General features: G+C 42.4%; 1 protein-coding gene across 1 annotated transcript in view; it reads left to right on the plus strand.

Annotated features, from left to right (window-relative positions):
• The window catches only part of LOC107123883 (transmembrane anterior posterior transformation protein 1 homolog), a gene marked incomplete at both ends in the record, with an annotated part of 77,715 nt that overhangs the window by 30,282 nt on the left and 21,022 nt on the right, over nucleotides 1-26,411 (plus strand). The window contains 2 exons of the mRNA XM_015427226.1: nucleotides 11,830-11,948; nucleotides 19,116-19,139. Of these exons, the coding sequence (XP_015282712.1) occupies nucleotides 11,830-11,948; nucleotides 19,116-19,139 (143 nt within the window). The remainder of the gene's footprint in view (nucleotides 1-11,829; nucleotides 11,949-19,115; nucleotides 19,140-26,411) is intronic.

Raw genomic sequence — 26,411 nt, forward strand, 5'->3', positions numbered from 1 at the left:
AGTTTCTTCCTGTTAGTTGTTACCCTTCTAGGATGTCGTCTTCCTGTTCAACCCACTCGGAACACTTTGCTGGTTACACCAACCTATATCTTCCCGCGATACATCCTGCAGTTTGAAAAGTCCGAGTTTCTTCCTGTTGGTTATTACCCTTCTAGGATGTCGTCTTCCTGTTCAACCCACTCGGAACACTTTGCTGGTTACACCAACCTATATCTTCCCGCGATACTATTCGTCAGTTTCGGTTTTTCTGCTGCGCGCACATCTCCGTCCTCACCGCAGGAATGTTAAACAATATGCTTTTTTGCTGTTTTATAGCCTTCAATCAACTATTTCTTTACCGGAATCAGAGTTCTGGGAATATTTATTCTTTATCCGCTCAACCGCTCGATTCAATTTGTTTTTTTATCACAGTTCAGGTAAGCGGCACGTTTATTGTTATCTACACGATCAAAACGGGTTTCGCATTGCTTCTTTTCACTCACTGTTGTTGCCCATCTTCAAGAGGTCGGCTGATGGAGAATTTAAACCGGTACACCGGCTCGAACGGTCGCTGGAGAGTTGCTCGGCACTTGCCTTCTTCGCGGGAGGAGATCAAAGCCTGTTTCTGCTTCTTCCGAAGCGGAATCACGCCAATCTCACACTCCCTCTTAGGCGCTGCTGCCTGCTTGTCCCCCCCCCTCGCTGGGGAGCGATGCGTTGGGCTAATAACTGCCCAAACTGTCGAAAGCGGCCGTCGCCCACTTCGCACAAAAGTGAAAGTGCATCAGTCCTCCATCTTAGCTCGACCGGAAGCCAAATAGAGTCAAGCTTCCTGAGGATGTGAGTCGTTTATCTGGTGCCACTATAATAACTTCGGTCGAGCCTAGTTTTGAAACCACGTTGGAAAAGGTCATGAATGCCTTTAGTTTCTCTGCAGCCGATCTACTTGACCATCTCCCCTACCCTTTGCCCAAGGGCAGGTTGAAAAGAACAGAGCTATTTATTACGTCTTACAAGTATTAGCAGGCCTGTTGATCTATCCAAACTGGGACAGCTTCATTGGGCCAAACAAAAGATCACAAAGAACTTTTTTTGTGGCTCAGTGCTGAAGTAAAAACCAGAGGTAGGAGAAAGATACTGCTGGTGTGGAGGCTTTTGGTGAAGTTCAGTCTGTGGTATGTTACTTTTTAAAGACAGCAAGTTCTTTGCACGCCAGTTGGGCTAGATCGTGCCCAGTGCAAAAGTTCCCAGTTTGCAGAAAAGCACATTGGGCAAAGAAGCAAAGATAGTTTTTTCTTGTAAACCACAAGAGTCCCTATATCTACCCTTCTCTTTAAAATAAAAATTTGTTTGTTTCTGGTAAGGCAGAGAGCAAAGAAAAACATTGTAGTCATTATACAGAAAAGTTGGAGATAATTTTAGATGATGCACTCGCTACAGGTCCATAAATGCTGCACTGGGGAGTATTTCTTGGTGGAAGGCATGGATCCCCCCCCCCCCGCTTTGACAAATGTATCCATTTAGAATATGATAGTAAATTTGTCTTCCGTCTATTCTAGGATCCTCTCCTGAAGGGGTAAATACAAGTAGCCACACTGGCCCATTGGGGAAAAAACCGAAATAGGCACTGTATCACAATCTTCCTACAGATAGTTATATTTAACGTTACCTCTTTGCCTTACAAGGGCCCTGTGTGGTCATGTTGCCACAAGAATAAGATTCTGAAGATGACTGCATTGTTCCTACATTTACACATTCTGTTTATTTGTATTACAAGTGATTTTTCATTTGTCTTCAATAAAATGCTTTAACAACATGCTGATGCAAAGTATTCTGTTAATATCCTAGTCCCACATTTCTGCCAGAGTTTTGCCTCTTTCACAACTCTCGATAATTTAGTCTTTGAATCTTCTGTGGGAGTATGTTGCCAAGTGTACTGTTGACTTGCTGGAAGCAGCAATGTGATATATGCTGAGAGAACACTTTTAAAATAGGAACGGTGTCTTCCCGTCTGTTAAAGAGTGACTGAATAGTTTTTCACAGGCATCACTTAAATTGCCAAAAAAACCCAGACTTGGTTTTAATGAAATATTCTAGTTTGAAATTCATATTTCCTAAAGAAGCATGCATATTACTGACTGGTTGTTTAAGATACAGTGAGCACAGTTCAGCCAATATTAAATGTTTTCAGCATAGTGTTTCTTTATGAGACAAAGTAAATATCCATGCTGTTTTGTTGGTAGCTGTAAATATTCACAGTTTGAGAGAAACCTGAACATGTTGTATACATGGTTTTAAACAGGAGCACATCTCTAAAATAAATTCTTGTGTTTAGAAGAAATTGTATTCAATGCATCCATGATTTTTAAGAGGCAGTGCAGTATTCAGTGCCAGTTGAGTTAACAGTGGATGGGATCAGTGTTCCCTCTAAGCTGAGTTAGTGTGAGCTAGCTCACAGTTTTTTAGCCTCTGGCTCACACATTTTTGCTTTAGCTCTGGAATAATGGCTTCAGAGCAAACTAATTTATGCAGTAGCCAAATCACTCACTTGCAACTTTAATGCCAGCAGTTCACAAAGTAGAATTTTTGCTCACAAGACTCCACAGCTTAGAGGGAGCATTAGGTGGGATCCAACCAGCTTTTCCACTGGTGACAGAGAGAGCAAAGGATCCCCTTTGACTGCCAAATAGGTTGTTCTAGGTTGTGTCACCTGCATGAACAAAAAAGCCATGGAGAGCAGGAATAGCAGTAAGAAGGAGCATTGGGTGAGACTGAGCAAAAAACGCTGGCTGGATCTAGCACACTATGTGGTCAGTATAACTCAGGACTTAATAAACCAATGCTTTCCAAATTTTATATACCTGTAAGGATCCAGGATGCCCATGCTCCCGTTCTCAGGCGCTGAAACCACAACAACCCAAGACCCCTAGAAGCCTCATAGGGTTTGGGACCTTTGTCTGAGGTTTTTCAGCCTCCGGGTTCGCTACTGAGGGTATATGCAGACATTCAGCAAGTTTATTTAATTGGTTCAAATTATAAGGAGTATATGGTAGGGAGGAACCACTCTGTAAGCACAAGCAAATAGGCAATAAGAAAACAATAAAATATGACTATCTGTGGCTAGGGGCTAACTTACTAAACATTAAAAGGTTGCCAACTTGCTTCTCCAATGTAGCTTCATGGCATGATGATCTTACCTGCAGGCTTAAGAGAGAAACTCCATTCCATGCCCAACCATCCTTGTCATCCTAGCATGAAGGTGTGGAAACCACAACCTCCCTTACATGCCGGTGGAGTGGTCTTCCTAATTGCCAGCAAGCATAATATTTTCAGCTGTCCTTGCTTCAGCCTGTATGCCTCTTAGCCAATCAGGGCACACTTAGCTGATTAGCATCACTAGCATGAGAAAATTAGGGAGGATCCCAAGGAAAGTTCTCATGAAAGCCAAAAGCCCGCAGGTGGATGTAATGAAATGCAAGCACATTGGTTTTGATAGCAGGCCAAACTAGGGCGTGCTAGAACTTACAGCCTAAACAAACCAATGAAACCAAACAACATACAGGCCTACATGGGCTCTATTCCTTTCAATACCTTTAGAAAACGATTCTGACATCTGCTGAAGAACTGTGTATTGCCAATAATTTTGTGACATGTTGTTGAATGCGCACTTATGGTGACCCCATCGGGCTTTCAAGGCAAGAGATGCTCAGAGGACTTCTGGTGGGGGACAATGGTAGGCTGATGTCTCCAAACGAATGGAGGAGTGCCACGGACAAGTAATCCGGATGGGAGGTGATTTCTAGCCAGTGCAGTCACCCTGGACGAAGGGGAGATCTTGAGATAATCCACTTGCCCTCTGAGTGACAGCTTCCTGGTAGTAAACTGCAGTAATGAATGTTTTTGCAGTTTGCCCAAGGTTTGAGCAATCGGGAGGCCTGGATGATACATTAAGCTCACAGTTGCTGCAAAGCTGTACTGGTCATTAAAGCCTTGCCACCCCCATTTCTTAACCACTTCACGATAAAATTAATCTTGTCAGACAAAGAGAGATTTTTCTTTTTCCTTGATACTACAGAAGGCAAAAATAAAAAGGGACTTTAAAGATTTTGGGATTTAAGTGTTTTTTTGCAAAAAACTTGAAGCGATATCTATAAGTTTTAAACGAATTAAGGGGTTACTTGCGTTAAAAAAAAAAATCCTGATGAAAGTACGTTTGGATAAAGTTGCTAGCAGAAGAATACTAGACCAGATCTGCATGGCACTAATTTTTGTTTCCCATAAGATAAAGAGTGGGGTGTTCAGTTGTCATGGTGATTTGAGCTCTAGAAAATGGAAGTGTTTAAGCCACAGGAGTTGTTTGCTTTTAACTGGAAGATGTACCATAATAAAAAGATAAGATAAAGACTTAACTGGGATGCTTGGTTGTCATGACGACTTGAGTTGTGTAAAGTGAGGGTCCTGAAGCTGCTGGAACTGTTCTATTTTTATCTCCCTCACAGCTAGAGAGACTTTGGATTTAAAGTACTATGGCAGCTGCTTGGAAGGGAAGAAGCAGCTCGATGGATCAGCCCTTGGAGAAATCAGTTACACCTGAGCTTCTCCAGAAAATATTTGATCAGATGAGAAATTAGATGAAAGACTTGTAAAAATGAAAGAGGATATGACAAAGGAGATTAAAAAGTTGGAAACCTGTATAAAACAAATATCTTGAGAGGTTAAACAAATTAATGACAAAGTGGACACTTTAGAGAGATGGCGAGAGGGTTAGGCAATTTGGCCTTACTGAAGCTCAGAGTGAAAGAATTCTGTTTAAGGCTCAGAGCCATTCCAGAAATTTCTGATGAAGGTATTAGAGATAGGATTATTAAAGCTTTGGCAGATTTTTTTAAGTTTGGGAGAAGATTTGGACTTTCAAATTGACAAAGTCTACATAATAAACTCCAGATATGCCAAAAATTAGAAAGGTACCAAGAGATATTCTGGTGCATTTTGTTAGGAAGAGGACCAGAGATAAAATCTTTCAACAATACAGATGACAATACAGATATAATTATATTGAAAGAGGTACCTATTAGAATTTTACATAACTGAAAAACTAAAACCGAATAGGATCTCATTTCAATGGGAAAAGCTAGTGGGTATATTCTTTAATCTTAAACAGCAAAGATATAGACTCAACTCGGTCCAGAAGGCGAGAGAGTTTTTAGAAAATTGGATGAAATGCAAACAGAGACTCAAGAAGAAGAGATTACACAAGATTCACAACAGGATTTAGATTAGGAGGACACTGATGATGCAAGCCTGGACTCTTCTAAATTTAAAGTTTAATTATGGATTGCAATGCTTAACGTGGAATATAAATGGAGCAAATGCTCCTCAAAAGAGAAAAAGAATATTTCATCATTTGAAAAAAGTTAAAACAAGGATATAAAATATTTGGTTCATAAAATTTTGGGAGAAGAATTTATTTCAGCAGACATTAAAAAGAAAAATGAAGCTGTTTTGTATATTAACTCCCAATTATAATCAGAATTTATATTAACAGATTAACATGTTAGATTTGTAGGGGTAGAAGTCAATTTACTTGGAGTTACGACATTGGTTGTGGGAATTTATGCACCAAATGAAGATACAGAGGCTTTTTATAAACAACATGGATAAGATATTAGACTTTTCTTATGAAAGCTGGTGTTTGATGGGAGATTGGAATGGAATGCTTTCTCTGCAAAAAGTCTTTAGGGGGGAAAATTAAAATTATGCAAGGTAAATTACCAAAAGGGTTTTTTTTAATTTGATGGACGGCCTGGGCCTGGTTGATATATGAAGACAGAAAAATGGTAACTCAAGGGAATATACTTATTTTTTAGAAAGACACAGATCCTTTTCAAGAATAGATAGGATCTGGGTTTCAAGAGACTTAGTTACCAAGGTCTCTAAAAGCAGAAACTTTACCAAAGACTTTTTTGGATCATAATCCTCTAAATTTGGTTCAAGAGAAAACCTATTACTTTCAGATGGAGATTAAATGAAGCATTCTTACAAAAAGAAGTAATTGTTGAGGATTATAAGAAAAAATTAGAAGAATTTTTTGAAATCGACTTAACGGCACTAATTTGAGAGTGGTTTGTGATGCAAGCAAAGCATTAGCGATGATTTGATACAACATAATTCAGAATTTAAGAAAAAAGACAAGAGAAATCTCCCTTATAAATAAAAGCCAAATGGTGGTGACACTTCTCTAGAACATTCGACACGCTCCAAAATCCGTTCGCTCTCTGATCTGTCATTCAGAGGGTCTCCCTATCCACTGGCTGCTCTGCCTGAGTCCTGCCTCCAACATTCTAAACATTTTGCTGTTCCTCTCCCCCCCATAGCCAGTCAGAACTCAGAGGTTATTTGCATATGCAGCCTCATTGGCCTTTGCCTCAGAACAGAAATCGTTTGCATATGCGACTTGATTGGCTTTTGCCTCTAACATTCTAAACAGTTTGCAGTTCTGAGGTAAAATGTGTCCAATCTCCAGGTGAGGGCTGGAGATCACTCAGAATTACAACTGCTTTCCAGATGGCAGAGATCAGTTCCCCTGGAGAAAATGGTGGGCTCTGTATCCTTATATGCTGCTGAGGTGGCCCCCGTATGACAGCCAATGTGACGTAGCAGTCAGGGCTTCAGAGCATGGGAGAGGCTGCAGGTGTGTGTGTGTGGGGTGGAAAGCTGAAGAGTGAGGGGGAAATAAAGGTAGGTTGATGATTGGCTGGGAAGGAGCTAGGGTTGCCAACTCCAGGTGGGAAATTCCTGGAGATGTGAGGGATAGAGCCTGGAGAGGGTGAGGTTTCAGGAGGCCTGAGACCTCGGCCAGGCACAAAGCCATAGACTCCACCCTCCAAACCAACTATTCCCTTCTGGGGAACCATCGTTGCCAATCTCCAGGTGAGGGCTGGAGATCACTCAAAATTACAACTTCTTTAGGTAGCAGAGATCAGTTCCTCTGGAGAAAGTGGTGGACTCAGTGTCATTATACCCTGCTGAGGTCGCCACAGCAAATTGACACTGAGTGTCCAAGGCCGGGGCACCCACCCAGAGCCTCTTTCTAGAGGCCGTTGTATTTATTTCCACAACGGGCCTGTGACGTCCCCTTAACTGGGGAGGTCTGGTTTTACTTTAAAAGTGTTCTTTATATTTTATTCTACTGGGTATTCCAGCTGCCACCAGGAAATTTTAAAAGGATTTCCAAACCTTTATGCTTTCTTTATTTCTGGGTAAGTATGTCGAGGGTTTAAGGCGTTCGAGGTACTATGTGGTCCTGGGAAGTATTTCTTTCAGAGTGGGTATATTTGAATAAAAGAGCGTTGGCGAACGCGTTGGCGAGCGTTGGCAAACTGAAGCGTTGGCGAACAAACATCTTGCATCCGGCTTCATTTTATTTCACTGCTGTTTTTTAATATCACTGTAGTTGAGACTGCAAGAGCTGAATCCTGAGAGCTTTGATCTTCCCTGCCTGCTGAGACTCATCCAGGCAAATGTTAACCTTTGCTCTACAAGAGATGGTTGTTTGTATCCAGAGGTGAAGTCAGCTAGAACTTCAGGTTCATGACCCTTCTTTGCTTAACCAGCGACAAAATGCAAACAGCCTGTCATGGATTTGTATGATTAAACATATGCGAGTATGACGCCCCCCTCCACTTCCCTCCCTCAGAGGCAAGATTTTCCCTCCATTTTTATTAGCCTTTACTGACTGAGCCACCCTAGTAATGTGTTTTCTTCTTTGCTGAAGAACTCTGGCTGTCCCACCCTGTCACAGTATGGTATTTTGGTTGTTGGCCCAGCCCAGGAACCTGTGGGAAGGATCGGGAGCCCCCAACTTAAATGGCACTCGAGGTGTTTTGAAATTCAAAAATAACAAAATATTTTATTTAACATAGAGGGGAAAGGTCAGGTGAAATCAGGGGTAAAATTTCTGAAGTAACTTGAATAAATAACTCTGAGGTAAAACAGTATATGCACAGACTCTAGCTCATATGCTTTTTTAGGCTATTGGGAGTTTCATAAGCTTTTCCCAGTGACTTACGAACTTCCATTTATTTATTTATTCAGTTTATATTCCGCCCTCCCCGCCGAGGCAGGCTCAGGGCACCTCACATAGAATTACATAAATAATCATGCTTTCTTTATTTCTGGGTAAGTATGTCAAGGGTTTAAGGCGTTCGAGGTACTATGTGGTCCTGGGAAGTATTTCTTTCAGAGTGGGTATATTTGAATAAAAGAGGATTTATTGAAGTAATTCACAAGATTAATTCATTGTAACCAGGAAGGCTTGAATATTGAACATATGCTTGGTGTATCACACTCTTTTCTCTCTTACTGACAGGGATATGGGCATGTAAATTTTGTAACCCTTTTCCCTTCAGGCCATATACGGTTACTGTTTCTTTATACTTCAACTTTTCATAACACACAAGACTGTCTCTCCTTCAGACTTCAGAATGAACTTAACTTATCAATTGTCTTATTCAATTTTAAGACATAGAACTTAACAACCCACACAGGGAAGCCTCTCCTTCAACTCTCATACATAGTTTAACTGAACTTTTTCAACTGTCATCTCTAACTGACCCCCTCGATAGACATTCAAATCCTCCACACAGCATCCATTCCAAAAACCCTCCCCCTCTCTGTCACTCACCAATCATATCACTTGCCTAATTCCACTACTCTAGACTATCATACAGCCATGCATCCAAACTTTTCAAGACACACACACAGAGTTAAACATGAAATCGTTACAGGGCCTTTTTCCTAGTTACAAATATTACAGATGAGATTAAAAGAAAAAAGGATGAATTTAAAATTTTCTGGGGGGATACATCTTGCCAAATCAATTTTTTGCAACAACAGTTATCTATGTTAACAATAAGAGAAATGGAAACAAAATTTAATTGTGTAAATCAAAACAAAAAAACCCCTCCTGGATTTCCAAATAAACCAGGAAAGCGGCTGGCATATAAACTGAGAAAAGAAAGAGGAAATAAAATGATATTAAAAATACAAGAGGGAAATAAAGCAATAGTGGATAATGTGGCTATTCAAAAGGCATTCTATAAATATCATTCCACTTTATATAAAGGCCAAGATGTGCCAGAGATGGAAAAGGATGATTATCTTAGAAAAGGAAATTTACCTAAAATTATAGAAGAACAAAGATGTATTGTTTATTTATTTATTTAGGCATTTTTACCCCGCCCTCCCTGCAAGCGGGCTCAGGGCGGCTTACAAGGGGCATGAGCCCATACATAAAACCAGATAAAACAGTAAAATCATGAATACTAATAACAATAATAAAGTGACTATGAATATGAATAAGAGAAGTTGTAGAAGCTATAAAAGAAATTAAACCAGGAAAGGTTCCTGAAACAGATGGATTACTGGGTTTGTATTTGTGACGACCTCTTATTTGGGGAGGTCTGGTTTGCCTTTAAAAGTTCTTATGTTTTTACTCTGTAGGGTATTTTCGCCGCCACCAGGGAAATTTAAGGCTTTCCCAGCCTCTTACTATAATATATTTCTTCTTCTGGTTTGGTAATGTGGCCAGGGTCTAGGCATTCATGAAGGACTATGTGTTATTTCCTGAGGAATTTTGTTCAGAACTGTTATCTTAAATAAAAGTAGATTTATTTGCTGTTTCACACACTTTTCTCTTCACTGACAGGGCTCTGGGCATGTCACTATGTAACAATAGTTTCCTTTAGCCATATATGGTCACTGTTTCTTTATGCTTTAACTTTTCTTAACACACACCAGACTTCTCTCTTATGTTTCACACAGGAACCGTCTCACACAGAGACCTCAGGACAAAACTAATATATTAACTGCTTTTGTACAGCACTCTCTGCTGTCTGACTAACTGTTTTACTCCGAACTAAGCAACCCACACAGGGAAGCCTCTTCTTATCTGTTTAACTGTACTGTTTAACTGTATCTCCACTCTGTAACTCAGAACTCTCTAACTGTCATCCTTAACTGTTACTCTTGACTGACATATCGGTTCATCCACACAGCATTCATTCCAAAACCCCTCCCCCTCTCTGTCACTCACCAATCACACAACTTGCCTATTTCAGCATTCTAGATTGTCCCACACATCCATACAAACCACTTTTAAAGACACACACACAATAAAACATGGAATCGTTACAGTATTATAAATGCTTTGAGGGTGAAATCCTACAACCTTTGCAAAACACAATGAACTCTAGAGCCAATTTGGTTGTAGTGGTTAAGAGTGGCAGACTCTAATTTGGAGAACTGAGTGTGGTTCCCCACTCCACTTGAGGCCAGCTAGGTGATCTTGGGTCAGTCACAGTTCTCTCAGCTGTTCTACCAAGAGCAGTTCTCTCAGAACTCTCTCTGCCCCACCTACCTCACAGGGTATCTGTTGTAGGGAGAGGAAGGAAAGGAGATTCAGAGACTCCAAGTGAAGGGCAGGGTATAAATCCAGTCTCTTCTACTACTACTACTACTAGGTCACGGATGGATTATCCATGTCAGTTGGGCTGGCTGGAGACAGCATATCTCACTTGCAGGTGGACATGGGAGTTGAAGGAGAGCAAATTCTTAGTGATCATTATTAAAGGCCTCTTAGTAGTTGTTAGGCTTGGTCTATAAATTGGAGGGACAAGTAGCTATTTGATTTCAAATATTTGGGTGTTACTGTCAGAACCCACAGCCAACAACGTAGTACACACTTCTCAGGAAAGGTAATACTTTATTGAAGAACTATAGATGCATTAACATAGGCACTGTTAAGAATGGCGGCTGCCCATCGGGCATAATAGGTTATAGGGTATTCGTATGCACACACACACACACCCCCACTGCCCTGGACAATTAGCCATAGTCCCGCACGTGGGAGAAGGAGTTCAGGCCATTAGCACTGAAGCTGGGAACCAACCTCTCTCCCACGGTTCCACTGAAACCAGACATCACACCACCTGTACAACTTAGAGATAAGCATTACAGCAGTTAAGAAGCACAGAAAGAATGCAGCAGCAATTAGTATTCAACAGATCTCCCCAACCCCCATGGCTGCATAGCTGACAGTTACGTCCAGTCACAATTTGATATGGACATCTCATTTTTCTTTAGCTCAAAAAAATGCCGAAGTAGATATAAATGCTCCGGTATACTTTTTCTACTTCAAAGGAGGGCAATACGTACCTGCAGCCATTGAGGCCTTTAATGCAAAGGTACTTCCACAAATTTTACATGGTGCAGGTATTTGGATAAATGGTGTATCTGATTCTGTTGATGGCCCTCTCTTGCTGTAGCTCCATCATGTGTTGCAGGACCTGCACTAGGAATAGAATTTGTTCACCGGTCGCTGGAATCTAGGGCTTGTCTTTGTGCTTTTAAACTGAGATTGAAATCCCCATTCCAAAATTTAAGACAGCTTTCCAGAGTAGTTGCCTACTTTCCAGAGTAGTTGGGAGGGTCCCGATAAGTGATGTCTCACTGGAAAAAAAAAAAATCTCCTGACACAGGCACATGGTGCAGTAGCTGAACCACTGGGCGTGAGTGCCCCAGATTTAAGAGAACTTTGCCAATAATCTGGAAAGCTAATGAGAGGTCTCAGTGTCTCCTGCCAGAGATCTTTAACATGAGCAACTGAAGCAGTCTTTTGTCCCTGAATTCAGATTGAGGTTGATCTGAATAATCTGCAGTGAATGACTTTTGGATGGCTAGTTTACAAGCATAATAAATAAGATATCATCGTGTTAATCCGGAAGTGATGTTTAAAGGTGGCATTATTCTTAATTTCTCTCTTTTGTTTTGTCTGTCTTTTCCCCCGTTTAGTTGATGATTTTTGGAATCTTCTTGTGCTTGGATGCTTTTCTCTACGTGTTCACCCTCCTTCCGTTACGAGTCTTTCTGGCAATGTTCAGGTTCATCACATTGCCTTGCTATGGCTTACGGTAAGTTCCCTTTACTTTGTAATAATGGAGTTGACATGGTTTATAGAAAAACATCTATTAAATTTGCCTGTTTAACCATGGCCCCAGTCACACGGGAGGTTTTGCGCCTCAAGAGGGATGAATCGGGGGCGCAGCAAACGGGCGCGATCGCACCACAACATCTGGGAAGCGGTGCGCACCCGCCCCCGATCTGTCCCTTCAGCCCGAAAACGCGCATTTAAAAAAAACCTAGGAAAGAGTACTACCAACCTGAAACACCGCAGCAAGCGCGGCCGTGGGATCGCCGGCGCGCCCATCTTCAGCAGCATTTGAGGCTCCCGGCCGAACTGCGCATGCGCACACATGCGCAGCCGGCTGCCTTGCTCTCCCTTCCGTGGCTCCCGGCGCCAATTTTCCCCGTGTGACCGTGGCCCATGTTGCTCTTCAAGCATGATTTTGTTTGAAAGTGCAAGTAGTTTCAGGTTAGACACAAAAGAGAGTCCTCAAACATGGCTTTGCTTTCTGACTCCTCATGTGCTTCTGCATGAGACATGACATAACGACACTGTGGTTAGAGAGTTAATAGAACGTTTGATTCCACAAGGTGACCCATGGACTTGTTGGATACATGATCTACTACGATTCACATTGTTACATTGTGGCCTTGAAATAAAATCAAGCTATTTATTTATACCCAAAATGCTACCTGGACTTCGCTGTTTACAGGTGCATAGGTTTTCAGACTTCAGAGGTGATCTGTCTCTGATACAGAAAATGGAAGTGGGTAAAAATGGCCTTTCTAGCAAGTGTTCGGAATGCTGATGCATATGTTATAGCTCACAAATTACTTCAATGCAAGGTTTTGGGAATAACCATTTATAGTTTCCCATTGCATTTGTAGACTCAGTTATTTGTGAGTGGAGAAAACTCTGGAACATACCTTTTCAGAGCAAATGGTATACCAGCATTCACAGCTTTTCAGTTTTTCCTTTGTATTTCAGTCCTTTGTGACACGGAGAGGTGGAGAACAATTGCGCAAGGGTACTAGTGAGCAAGGTCCCTCTCCCTGTTTCTTTTCGTTGTCCGATGTGAAGTGCTCAGGAAGTATTTTCAGAAAGCTTATTTGATGTCTGTGATCATCTAGAACTAGCCCTCTCAGCCACCTAGATACCTTTCTGTTTATAATGAGAATTGCAAGCGTGCTTTAGAGTTACTAGCCTAAAGCTAACATAAAGGTCTTGTAGATGACAGTTTTCTACAGATTTCCCAAGAAACTGTGTGTGCGTAATAGAAATACCCATTTCTGAAGCAGCGGCTGGCCACAGTGTAAATTTTACTTCTCCCCACTCCTCCAGATTTTCATTGGAAGGAGAAGTATGTCAAAAATTCCTTTTCCACTATGTGGACAGGTACAGCTTGTTTACGAAGTTGTTTTGTGCAAATAGTTTGCGTTCAACTTCTCATTGCCGCTGAAAAGGCAATGACTAGGTTACAGATGGTTCCTGGTTGTAGATATAGAAGTGGTCTAAGTATGATGCTGGAGACACCCAAACAGTGGGGCTGCAAGTCACAGCTTGTACGGGAATGAAAATAAATCTGCTACTGAGGTCAGCAGATAAGATTTCAGTATACTCAAGGGTATGTAAAGGTCTTGGGTACAATCCAGATATATTTAAATTGGTGCAAATTTTCCATTGACATTAATGGGATTGTCAGGTTAAAATGTCAGTTTACAGTGCCATCCTGTGTGGAGTCGCACCCTTCTCAGTCCTTTGAAGTCAAGGGGCTTAAAAGGGCGTAACTCTCCTTAGGATTGCACTGTGCCTTTTAGGCTCCTTAACTTAGATGCATATTTTGCTTCTCCTTGATCAGCAGCTTGTTTGACTTGTGCTTTTACATGGTTATTTTCTTCAGCGTCATGTTATAAAAGAGGGGCCCTGGCTTGGTGGTAGAGCATCTGCTTGGCATGCCAAAGGTCCCAGGTTCAGTCCCCGGTATCTCCAGTTAAAATATCTGGCAGCAGATGTGAAAGACCTCTGCCTGAGACCCTGGAAAACTGCTGCTGGTCTGAGCAGACAATCCTGACCTTGATGGACCAAGGGGTTCTGATTCAGTAGAAGGCAGCTTCATGCGTATATGATAAATTACATTTTTGCTATCTGTAGTAAAAAAAAGCTGCTGCTTTTAGGATTGTCAATTTGTCATGTTTTTAAGGGTAAAAATGCTAAAGGAATGTATATTCATCTGGCGTATGCGTAGGTATGCCGAACCAAATGCCACTCTAAAAAGGGCTGAAGTAACGAAAGCCTGTTGACAGCAGATGGGTTGCTTGCCTTCTTCTTCCTGTTCTGTGTGGGTATTCCTCCCTTTGACTTGTTTGAGCTGTATGAAAGATCTTCCTATAGCTGCCGCATCATATTCCATTCTGTGTAGAACTAAAAAGTGCTCCTCCCTTCATTCTGTTTTTTTTCCAATATCTCAACAGAGAGACTGTCTCCTATATCTCCATCCTTTGTTTTGCGCTTAGTTTATTCTATTCTAAATTGTTCAAAATAGAGATTATATTCCCTCAGACTTTATGCCTTCAAAAGTGTAGAACTCCTTTCCATGTCCACACTAATCCTTAATTCACAGCACTACGAATGGTGCAGAACACAACCCGGGGCCCGGCACAGAGTCTTATTTCAGCATGTCATCTCTCAGGCCAGGATGTCTCCCCCCCCCCCCAATCCTCCAAAAAAGAGAATTAGGGAGATTCCTTCATAGCTAGGATTGTTTCCTTTCCTTTTCTCTTTGTATGAATTTGACTCTTTTGTTTGTTTGTTAATTTGAGTTTGGCAAGCCTGCTCGACGAAAGACCCATTTGGGTCACTTGAGCTAGCTGTGTATATATGCTATATCCCAGTTTCAAGACATGTTCTGTTGTGCCAGAATTAGTGGCTTGTCTTTTGATACTGAAATCATGGAACAAAGACTTAACCGGTGCCTTCTGTTGCCTCAGTATTTAAGGGCACTACCAAATACAGAGCTTCAGAATATCAGGCATGCCGATTCAGCACATCCAGCTTCCTTAAGCCCTGATACGGCGCCAGTCCTGCCTAGTCTAGATAGCGGACTATTGCCCAGCAGAGATGGGCAGTTACTGCAAGCCTAGAAGTGACTGTGTTGAAGTGCTGACTCTTGAGGACTCGTTAAATGATGCAGGGGCCACAAATTGAGTCCAAGGTCCCTTGACCTGACTCACAATCACCCATTCATAGGAGGGCTTCCCTGAGAAAGCCCGCTGCTGTCCGAAGCTGAGCATTGCAAGGGGTAAGGAGGGGGGCTCTTTGCTCCTCTTGGGGCTGCAAAACGGTTTCTGAGTCCCCCTGTGGACATGTGACGGAGTCAGGCTGGAGAACAGCTGGCTCAACTTGTGTCACTTTGAGTTGTTTAGCTGTGTTGAGGCACCTTTGTGTGTGGGGGGGGGGGAGTTGCAGTCCAGAGAAAACTGTTGAGTGTTCTTTTCAGGTTCATTTAGTTATTATATCGACACCTGCCCTGTGACCTGTGGGCAGTTTACATCTGTTTCATTTAAAACACATTGATCAGTGTCCCAAAAGGATATGGCACACTAACTGCTGTCACGGACGGGTTATTACAGCCACAGATGGTAGCTAGCAGATGATAGACTCCACCGCCCACCCCCGAAAAACTTTATTTCTTACAGGGAAAAGGTAATCCTTAATTAAGATTAATTTATCTTTGTGTCAAAATTTTCTTCCTTTTAAGTATTTTTGAATACAGGTTTTGTTAACTTTACTGTAATCCCAAAGGCATAAATTAATTTGTATAATCCTTTATTTGGATCAGTTCTGCATCCTTCATATCAAGTGCATGTATACTGTTGTCTGCAGCAGTATATCGTTTGTGTTTTTAAATATTGTCCTTGTTGGAGACTACAGGGCTTTGATACTTCCAGCAAATAATACGAACGTCTCCTATTCATCTAATTCCACAGAGAAATGGTAAAGAGAGGCTTTTGAGAAAGATAAGCCTTAATTAAAATACAGTCTTCTGTGGGTTCCTTTCCCCCCCGTGTCTCATAATCCAACTTTTGACAAAAGAAAATGTGAGATTCTGCTGGATTTAGATCTAATTTCAGGTATAGCTTTAGGATTTATGACCCAGAAATTCTTGATTACGCAGATAATGATCATTCCTTTCATCACAAAAGGGAAAAAATACACTTTTCCTGCTGCCACTGTATGTTCTACACGAGGGAAGAAAAAAAAACTTTCAGAAACACTTTCCCTCTTTTTTTCCCCATGATGGTCAACGTACATAGAGTAGCAACATTACAACCTTCTCTCTCTCTCTTTCTCTTTTATTTCTTGTAAATCAGACTGAAGGGAAGAGCACTTTCAGTTCCTTTATAGGATGGAATGTGATGTCACATGGGACTTCTCCATGGTGAGTAAATCCTGATTTTTTTTTATCCTGTCTGCTAACATAACATTTCCACACAAACTCATAGATTTTTCTATTAAAAAGATAGAAAAATCAAATTATTAACTGGTAGAGATTCCAGCCTCCAAGTGGGACCTGGGGATCCCCTGGAATTACAGCTCATCTCCAGACTACAGAGACCAGTTCCCCTGGAGAAAATGGATGCTTTGGAGGGCAGACTCTGTGTTAGGGTTTCCAGCCTTCAGGTGGGGCCTGGGGATCCCCCGCTTTTACGACTGACCTCCAGCTGACAGAGATCAGCTCCCCTGGAGAAAATGGCTGCTTTGAAGAGTGGACTGTATGGCATTACACCATGCTGAGGTCCCGCCCTCCCCCAAACTCCCACCCCCCTGCCAGTGGCCCAGAGGGACCCAGCAACCGTGTTAACCGGTATATTTGTATTTATAAGTTGTTCCAGAATCGACCATTGGAAGAGATTATGGGGGAAATCAAATATCTTCTGTGATAGAGCTTATCCCCCCCCCCCCCCATATGTATATAAATGGTTTAATTAGAGCATGTTCTCATATTAAGTTTAAGGATTGGGTATCATCCATATTTCCGAACAAACCATGTAATTTTTCCTAATTTACTGGAAGTTTGTGTTTTGAAATCTTGTTATGTGTTATTACATGGCTTGTAAATATCCTGGTCTTGAGGATCAAGTGAGGAAAAAAACAAAAAACACCCAACCCCAGGAACACAGGGATGTAAAATTTCTGGAAATTTTGAAGCTGTTTTCTGAAGAAAAGCAGAAACGCTGGGGGAAAGTTAAAATTATACGATCCTTACTTTCTTGTCAATGCTAAACATAAAATGCATCTTTTATAACTTTGTATATGAAATCAACTGTTTATGCATGGCTATTAAATTTAAATGTGCAGCTACCTTAGTTTTCTATAAGCAGTATTTCAAATAGACCCAGTATTAAAGAGAGGATGGAGAACTATAAACAGCTGCACCCTTAGTTTTGCATGCTTATCTTAAGTTTTTGTTATCAGAGAGGCAGGGGAGGGGAGTGGAACATATAATGCCCACATTTTGTAGTAAACAAATGAAAGCGCAGTCGCTCATAAACATGGTCTTCAATAGTGGATTTATGTATTTATTTTATTAACAAGTTTTTTGCCTTGCCTTTCTGCCCTCCTATGGCCACCAGGGTGGCTAACGAAACATACAAATTAAATCTCGTCCTAAAAGCCATTAAACCCAACATACATACATTAAAACAAGTTAAAGCCAGAATTTTAGATGAGTACAGAAAATAAAGGAGCTGTGGTGGCTCAAGTGGTTAAGACACTGAACTGCAGGCTGTGGAAGGTCAGTAGTTCAGCAGTTCGAGACCCAGGTGCCGCATGATGGAATGAGCTCCCATCTCTAGTTCCAGCTCCTGCCAACCTAGCAGTTCGAAAGCAAGAAATTGCAAGTAGATAAATAGGTACCACTTCGGTGGGAAGGTAACAGTGTTCCGTGCGCCTTGGTGTTTAGTCATGCCGGCCACATGACCACGGAAACGTCTTCGGACAGCGCTGGCTCTTCGGCTTGGAAACGGAGATGAGCACTGCAACCCTAAAGTCTGATTCGACTGGCTTTCGAGCAAGGGAACCTTTACCTTTACCTTTACAGAAAGTAAATGAAAGGGACAGTTAAAACATCAGGGAGGAAGGAGGGATCACTGAGGGATTGCGAAGGGAAACAAAAAGAAGTCTTACCTGTTGGCGAAAGAGAGCAAACAGAAGGGGACAGGCGGATATCCTTGGTGAGAGAGTTAACACAGAGATTATAGGATATGAATTGTGAACAAAGTTAGTCCCATTAAGTTGTGTTGCGTATGTATGGTATGTACAGGAATTACTCTCTAACATTGTAAATGGTTTCACATTTTGCGTTAGTCAAACCTTATTCTAAAAAAGTATTTTGCTTATTTTGAAATAAAATATTTCATTGGAGCTTTTCAGTCCTCCCCAGAATTCCAGTTCTACTCTTGGATGAAACTGGGGGGCCGGGGGTGGGGTGACTCCTGCGTGGTAGGAGCAAAACAGAGAAGCAACATCTCTAGGGACCAAGCAGGAAACTTTTTTTGGGGGGGGGGGGGTGTCTTAGAGTTTTGATTTCCTAATGACTCATGTAGATTTGCTAATATCTGCGGTAGTTAGAATTATAGCAGGCTAGATTTTATATAAAGGTGAATATAAGAAGCTGATACGCAAAAAGACAGTGCCTTGCATATTGTAAGCCCATATGAATGGAGAGGATCAAGAACACTTTTTTATAGTTGCCAAATGATCTAGTGAAATTGTACTTTAAACAAATCTTGCCTCTTGTTAAAAATTACAGTTTAACTGGTAATCTTATTAATTAAATCACAGCATTCTTCTACCACACGGGATACTATATAATTTTCTTTTCTTGAATATATGGCTCTTTTTTCACACGACAAAAATAAAACATTAAAAATAAAAACACTGTGCATAGAATACTAAACTATGATGATGATTTTAAAAAACAGACACTGCTGTGTCCTCATCCACTACATCACCTATATTTAAGGTAAATTTCTGTATATTGCAATCATTGTGCGTGTGAAGTGCCACCAAGTTACTTCAGACTTGTGGGGACCCTATGAATTAATGACCTTCGTAAATCATTGTGCATTTTGTCACTTTGGCTTATATGTATTTTTTTTTTATTTTGAGACAGCTCTCAGCAAAGCCTAAGAACGAGGTTGGTGTTGATTTCTATTTCTTGGCATGTCCTCGTGCTGTCTGTGTGCGCATGTAGTTTTGTTAATCAAAATGCAAACAAACGGAAGGAACACCCTGGTTTAAAATATTTCCAGTGCATTGTGCATGCTTTAAATGGTCAGACTAACAAGAAACCTGCTCTGAAAGGCCCACTTAATGTGTCCTGTGACTGCAATCTCAAGTTTGCAGTTGAGTTTACATCTTGCAAGGTGTGATGGACAATCCTGACCCGGCGGTGACTGTACATGGATAATGTACGTGTTTCTAAACAACAGGTGTGTAATTCACACATTCCTCCTGCCAACCTAGCAGTTCGAAAGCAAGGAATTGCAAGTAGATAAATAGGTACCGCTTCAGTGGGAAGGTAACAGTGTTCTGTGCACCTTGGCGTTTAGTCATGCCGGACACATGACCACGGAAATGTCTTTGGACAGCGCTGGCTCTTTGGCTTGGAAACGGAGATGAGCACCGCAACCCTAGAGTCAGATTCGACTGGCTTTCGAGCAAGGGAAACCTTTACCTAATTCACACATTATATTCTCAGTCTGCCATTAAAACATAGGTTACATCTAAACATTTAACTCATGAATTATCAAATTTATTAGTGTTTGAGGAAGAAATCAAATGAGGCAGCCTCTGAAAGCAGCTTCAAGCAAAGCAGGAAGCATTTTAAGGATGCATGCTTTGAACTACTTGACTGCCATTTCTCTGAGATGATACAAAACTAGACTAGATATTTCTAGCTCTTTTTCTGCCAAGTGTAATAGTAGATCAGGTTCTAGATTATCTAGGTACCTGCTGCCTAGGGATGCCAGCCTCCCGGTGGGACTTGGGGATCCCCTGGAATTACAGCTTATTGCCAGACTACAGAGATTAGTTCCCCTGTGGAAAATGGATGCTTTGTAAGGTGGTCTCTGTGGCATTGTAACTGTCAGACTCTTGAGCAAAGTTACTCTCAACAATACTCTCTGGCAGTGATTTATTTATTGAGAAATAAAGAAGTGCCAAGTTAAAACAGGTACTGTGTCAGAACTGAGGTTCTGGCGGGAAACCCCAAAATATGGACAGTTCAAGCAATCCCCCCCCCCCCTTCGGTCCCATCCAATCACACACTGCAAACACCCCACCTAGCTTTTGCACTCTATACACCCCCATCTGTGAATCTACCATTACGTTATTTCAGACAGCAGGGCAAGCACAGACATTGACTCAGGTAATCCTTAAGTAGGGAGGCAACTTGAGTTACATTGCCACTACAACAGAGCCATTCTCACACCCTCACGCTTACACCCCCTCCTCTGAAATTTCCCTCCCTCTACAGGCCTCCACTCCCCAGAAATATGTCAAACAAGAGTCCGAGTTTGACAGTAACCCACTGAGGTCCCTATCCTCTCTGAGCTTCATAAGCCAATCTTCAGGATCCTGGATCGAGCAGCTGTACCCCCCCAATCGCCCCCTGGTGGCCGGGGGGTGGGAGGCTGGCAACCTTACTGTTGTGGGAGGAGATGGCAGCATTAGTGTAACTAGGCATTGTGGCCGCACTGTTAGTGAAAGCAACGTGGGGAAAGAAGGTTCTCGGCCAGACCTGCTCAGGTGATGCAGAACGTCTGCACAGTCATTGATAGCAGTACCAATAAAATCCAGAGTGCTAGGGGGGTTGGCTTTTTGCATCTGTATTCTTCCACCCCTTATTAATATTGATCATACCTAACTTCCCACCCACATTTGAAATAAAAGCGCAGCTTGTTCAATGCATGTTCCAATTTTTAAAAATGTTTTTGTATATATGTAAGCTCTGGGTTTGATTGTTTTAAGGATGTGTTTTTAAAGATGTGATTTTATTATGTATGTTTTAATTTGTTAGCTAGATAAAGAAAAAAGGCAGTCTCTCGAAACAATGTACAAACAAGTGCAACAGGACAGAAAAGAAGACATATACAGCTGGAAGCCTAATGAATAACATGGCTTCCTGCAAGAGAAAAAGAAGCACATTTCTAGTTTGAAGAAAAGAATAACATTTATTTATCTAGATGGGCAGTTGTGTTTGTCTGTAGCAGTGAAAAAGAGCCAGAGACCACTAACACCTTAAAGACTGACATAATTTGTGGCAGGGGAGGAGCTTTTGTGAGTCGCTAAAGAATCTGAAGAAGTGAACTGTGACTCACGAAAGCTCCTACCCTGGCACAAATTTTGTTCATCTTTAAGGTGCTGCTGGACTAATTGGTATCCGATTTCTCCCTTGGGATCCAAAAAAATGGAAGCCTATTGAAAATATAACAACCAGTAAATTGATCAAGCATCTCTGCAACATCAGATAGGACTCACTGCTGTTTGCTTCTCCAGACTACAAAGATCAGTTTCCCTGGAGAACATGGATGCTTTGGAGGGCAGATGCTTTGGAGGGGCACTGTACCCCACTTGAGGTCCCTGTCCTCCCCAGGCTCCACCCCAAAATCTCTAGGAGTTTCCCAACCTGGACCTGGCCACCCTTACCTCCCCCAGTGGCTGAGGGGACCTGGAAACCCTAATTGTGAGCCACCCTGTGGATACAGTTTGGATGGAAGAATGAGATATAAGCTTTTGAATGAATAAATATTAACACACACACACCCCTCCAAACTGCCTCACCAGCCAACGGGGAGGGTGATTTGAAGATGCAAAACTGATCCCTCCCCCTCTCAGAGATGTTGTCCTGGGTCAGTGCTTTAAACTAAATTAAAATAGTATTTGAGTTGCGTCATGTGTTCCTCAAACAGTCTTGTGTTTTCTGATTACTGCATGTGTAAATGTTCTTCTTAACCAGCAGATGGAGGTAGAACTCTTACATGATGCATGTCCAGCATTTACTTGAAACAGAGGTATATAATAAAGGTAGCTCTGGTGTGGCAACCTGTTGAAAACAGAGTGTTGTGCTTTTTTGAAAAACTTTGATCTGCGTCACAGCCTAGCCATATAGATCCATAGATTAGTAGATCGATTCATCTCCTTAGAGTGCTTTAGGCATTTCTAGCTTTATACACTCCTAAAGCTTTAGCAGGGTGGCATAAGATGAGCAACCTACAATGTTCGTTTAGAAAAACTGCTAAGCACCTGGTAGCTTAACCCAAGGCATGTAGGAAGGGTACCAGGGTGTGTGTGTTTTGGGGGAAGGGGGCGTGGTTCAGTGTTAAAGCATCTGCTTGGTATGCAGAAGGACCCGGGTTCAAACTCTGGCATCTTTAGGTAAAATGATTTGGCAGTAGATGATGCGGAAGACCCCTCTGCTTGAGACCCTGGACAGCCACTGGCAGTCTGTGTAGACAATACTAACCTCTGATGGACCAAGGGTCTGATTCTGTATAAGGCAGCTTCATGTGTTCATGAGGGTTGGATCCAGCCAAACTTTTTTATTCAATTCAGCTAGCTCTCCCTCTGAGGCGGAGGGCATCTTGATGGGTGTTTCCCACTATCCAATCAGGGAGGCAGGAACCATTTTTTTGACTTCCTGTCTCTTGCCTGTGAGAGTCACCCTCTTCAGTTTCTTTCCTGCTTCAGCAATGAGAGCAGCTAGTGAATAGGCTTTGCCTTTTTCAATGCTAAAATCTCTTTTTTTCTCTCTTCTTTCTTAATCACTAAAAGCTTTTTCTATTCTATCTCCCTCCCCTAAACCCTCTTTTGACCCAAACTGCTCCCCTCCCCTGATCTCCGGGAGAGCAGCGAAGGGCAGCTGTCAAGCTCACTCTAGCAATGGTGACCACTCTGTGGCCGTGACGGAGGGCGAGAGAATTTGGCTGCTCCAGTTATGGCACAGAAGGATGGCAGCAATGGATTGCTGTCAGAGGGAGAAACCTGTCTGTTCTTAATGTCAGGCACAAGGGAGACTGCCGGGGAAAGCAGCAAGGCACACAGTTGGCTTCCCTCAGCAGCTGCGGCCAACCCCTGGTTGCAAGGAGAGGGAAAGCGTGCGAAAAACACCAGGGCCCGAAGCTGGTTCGAGCCTTTCGGCTAATGATGGCAGCCGTTTTACACAGCTACAAATGCCTCATGGAGGCAGCTCTTATGCGGGAACAGCCAATCCTGCAGTCCTTCAAGCTGATATCAGAAGATGATCAAGGCACCACTCGTGACAGCTGAGACCTGGTTTGCCCGTTTTGCCAAAGTTTTTAGTTGTGATTTTGAGAATAACCAGGTAAATCCCTCTCTTTCCGCACTACCACATTGGCCAGAGGTAACAGAGCGTGAGGTGAGCTCATTGATCGAATCCACACCCAGTGGTAAATCACCCGGCGAGGACTTAATTCCAATTGAGTGCTTTAAAGCATTTATTGATTAGAGAAGATTGACTCATGGAAAGCACCTCAAAGCATGACATCTCCTCAACCACTTCAAAGAAGTCTGGATCCAGTCTCAAGCAGACCTCTGGACTGTGGAGTTAGTCACCAAGGGTTATGCAATAGAATTTTCCAATCCTCCACCTGAACGCTTCATTCCAAGAGACCAGAAAAATGCCTCAGGATCGCCCAGGCAGCCCAACATCTTCTCACTATCGAGCCTGTGCCACCTCCAAAGAAAAGATGCAGAGTTTTTATTCTGTCTTCTTTACTGTGCCATAAAGAATGGGTACTGGAGGGCCATCATGGATTTTAAACTTCCTCAACAAGTCGGTCAAATTGCTACGTTTCAGGATGAAAACACACTGATCCATTGCAGAATCCCTACAACCAGAGAGTTCCTCACGTCCATACATCTTATGGAGGCATACCTGCACATTCCAATTCTTTCAAGGCACAGGAGATATCTCTGCTTCTGCATTGGGGAGGATCTCTGTCAATTCAAGGTGGTCCCGTTTAATCTCTCAACTGCTCCGGGAGTCTTTTTCCAGGGTTCTGATCAATTGTCATATTAAGAGAACTGGGGATCCACATACATCTTTATTCAGACAACTTACTGATCACGTCCAGCCCCAGAGTCAAATCATCAGCAAATATGAAGATGACCATTCAATGTCTACAAATTCACAGTTTCATCATAAACCTGCAGATGAACTCATTGAACCCAGTACAACAGCTAGAGCTTCCAGGTGTCATCATCAATACAAAAGTCAATTGCTTGTCTTTGCCAGTCCAGAAGGCACAGAAATCAGAGAGATGTTGAATCCATGATCATGAGCAGATCCACTACCTTGATGACCCTGACCAAACTTATGGGTCTACTGATATCATGCATAGACTCAATCCAGAGGGGATGACTACACCTGCGACAAACTGGTAAGGCCTTTCCAGTCTCAAACCCAGTAAAGATCAGCCTGCTGTGGTGGACAAAGAGGTCTAACTTACTCCAAGGTAAGATATGTTGGATGTCAGAGATAAGACAGATCTTTATAAATGCCATCTTATTGGGGAGGGGTGACACGACAACAAACCAGTTCAAGGTTGGTGGCCCAGAAATGAAACTGAGCATCAGCATTCTGGAGTTGAAAGCCACAGATCTCGTATTAAGACAATTCCAGCCTCAGATAGCTCATTTTCACATCCTAGTGAGGACGGACAGCATATCAGCCAAAACGTTCATAAACAAGCGGGGGGGGGGGGAGGTCGTCCACCCTACACAAGGAGGCAATAAAGGTAATTCACTAGGCAGAGAAAAATCTGACACCAATTCAGACAGAACACATAAAAGGATTTCAAATAATTGAGCAGACTGGCTGAGCAGGCAAGTGATTCAGACAAGTGGTTCATGAAGTCATGTTAGATTAACCTTTTTTTTTTTTTAGTAAGTTACTACCTTGCTGGATCAGGGGAATGCTGTAGGATGTTTATCTTGATTTCAGTAAGGCTTTTGATAAGGTTCCACATTATATCCTTGTTGACAAATTGGTAAAATGTGGTTTGGATACTTTTTTTTTTTTGGAACAGGCTTCCATTGGGGAACTGTTCGAACTGTCAGGAAGTGGGCTCTCCTTTGGAAGTTTTCAGACAGAGGCTAGATGGCCATCTGTTAGCAATGCTGATTGTGTGAACTTAGGCAGATCATGAGAGGGAGGGCAGGAAGAGTTGCATCAGTGCTTAGTTCTTATGGCCCTTTTTCACATGCCCGGGAAAATGCTGACCGCCATGTTGGGGTCAGGAAGCAATTTTTCTCCCGGCCAGTTTGGCTGGAGATCCTGGAGGTTTTTTGTCATCTTCTGGGCATGAAACAGCGGTTACTGGGGGTGTGAAGGAAGGTATTTGTGAATTTCCTGTATTGTGCAGGGGGTTGGACTAGATGACCCTGGAGGTTCCTTCCAGCTCTACGATTCTATGAGGGAGAGTGATCCCTCAAGAAGGATTTGTTCCTGTAGATCACCAGGTACTTTGACCTACTGCAGATAGATCTCTTTGCATCCCCAAAAGATCACCACCGCAACAGATTTTACAGAAGATTCTTTCACCCCAAGGCAGAGACAACGGACACTCTCACCTCTCCGTAGCCAAAGACCCTGTTATTCGCCTTTTCCACCCATACTGATTATTCCCGAGGTACTCAGGAAGATCAAAGAACAACCAGTAGATGCCATTCTGGTGGCCCTGTTCTGCCCATGCTGACCATGGTTTTCGGCCCTACAGGAGATGTCGATAGCACACCCCTGGAGGTTACCAGTGTCACCGGCCATGCTATATCAGGGATCCATCTGGCATCCACAACCAGCTGAAAGGCACAAGCATTTTGTGACATCCTCACAGGCAGCATTTCCTCCAAAGCATGGCTTTGAGAGGCCTGCTATAGGTTACCTGCATGGAAGCTACTCGGCACAGTTCTCTCGGCACTTACCAAGCCATCATTCAAGCCACTGAGGGAAGTCTAATAGAAACAGCTGAGGATGAAGACACTTCTTCTTCCGGCTGCCACATCCACCAGAAAAGTCTCCAAGCTAGGCTTGCTTTCAGTTAAACCTGAACTTTGCATATTTCATTAAGACAAGTTGTTACTTTGACCAGATCCTACCTTCATGCCTGAAGTCAATTCTGCCCCCCATAGAACTCAAGATATATGTCTTCCATTCTTCCGCCAAACCCATAGCATCAAAGGGCACACCCTCGACATCGGAAGACCTCTCAAGACATTTATTTGTTAAACCAGCCACATTAGGAAAACTGTCATGCTATTCTTGTTCATATCTCCACCTAACACAGGAGAAAGGTTATCCAAGTCGGCCATTAGTAGCATACTCAAAACATGCATTGTAGAGGCCTATAAAATCCACAAGTTTCCTATCCCTGTTGGAATTACAGCC

This window comes from Gekko japonicus, unplaced genomic scaffold (genome assembly GCF_001447785.1).
Source record: "Gekko japonicus isolate JY-2015 unplaced genomic scaffold, Gekko_japonicus_V1.1 scaffold1134, whole genome shotgun sequence".
In the NCBI taxonomy this organism is placed as follows: domain Eukaryota; kingdom Metazoa; phylum Chordata; class Lepidosauria; order Squamata; family Gekkonidae; genus Gekko; species Gekko japonicus.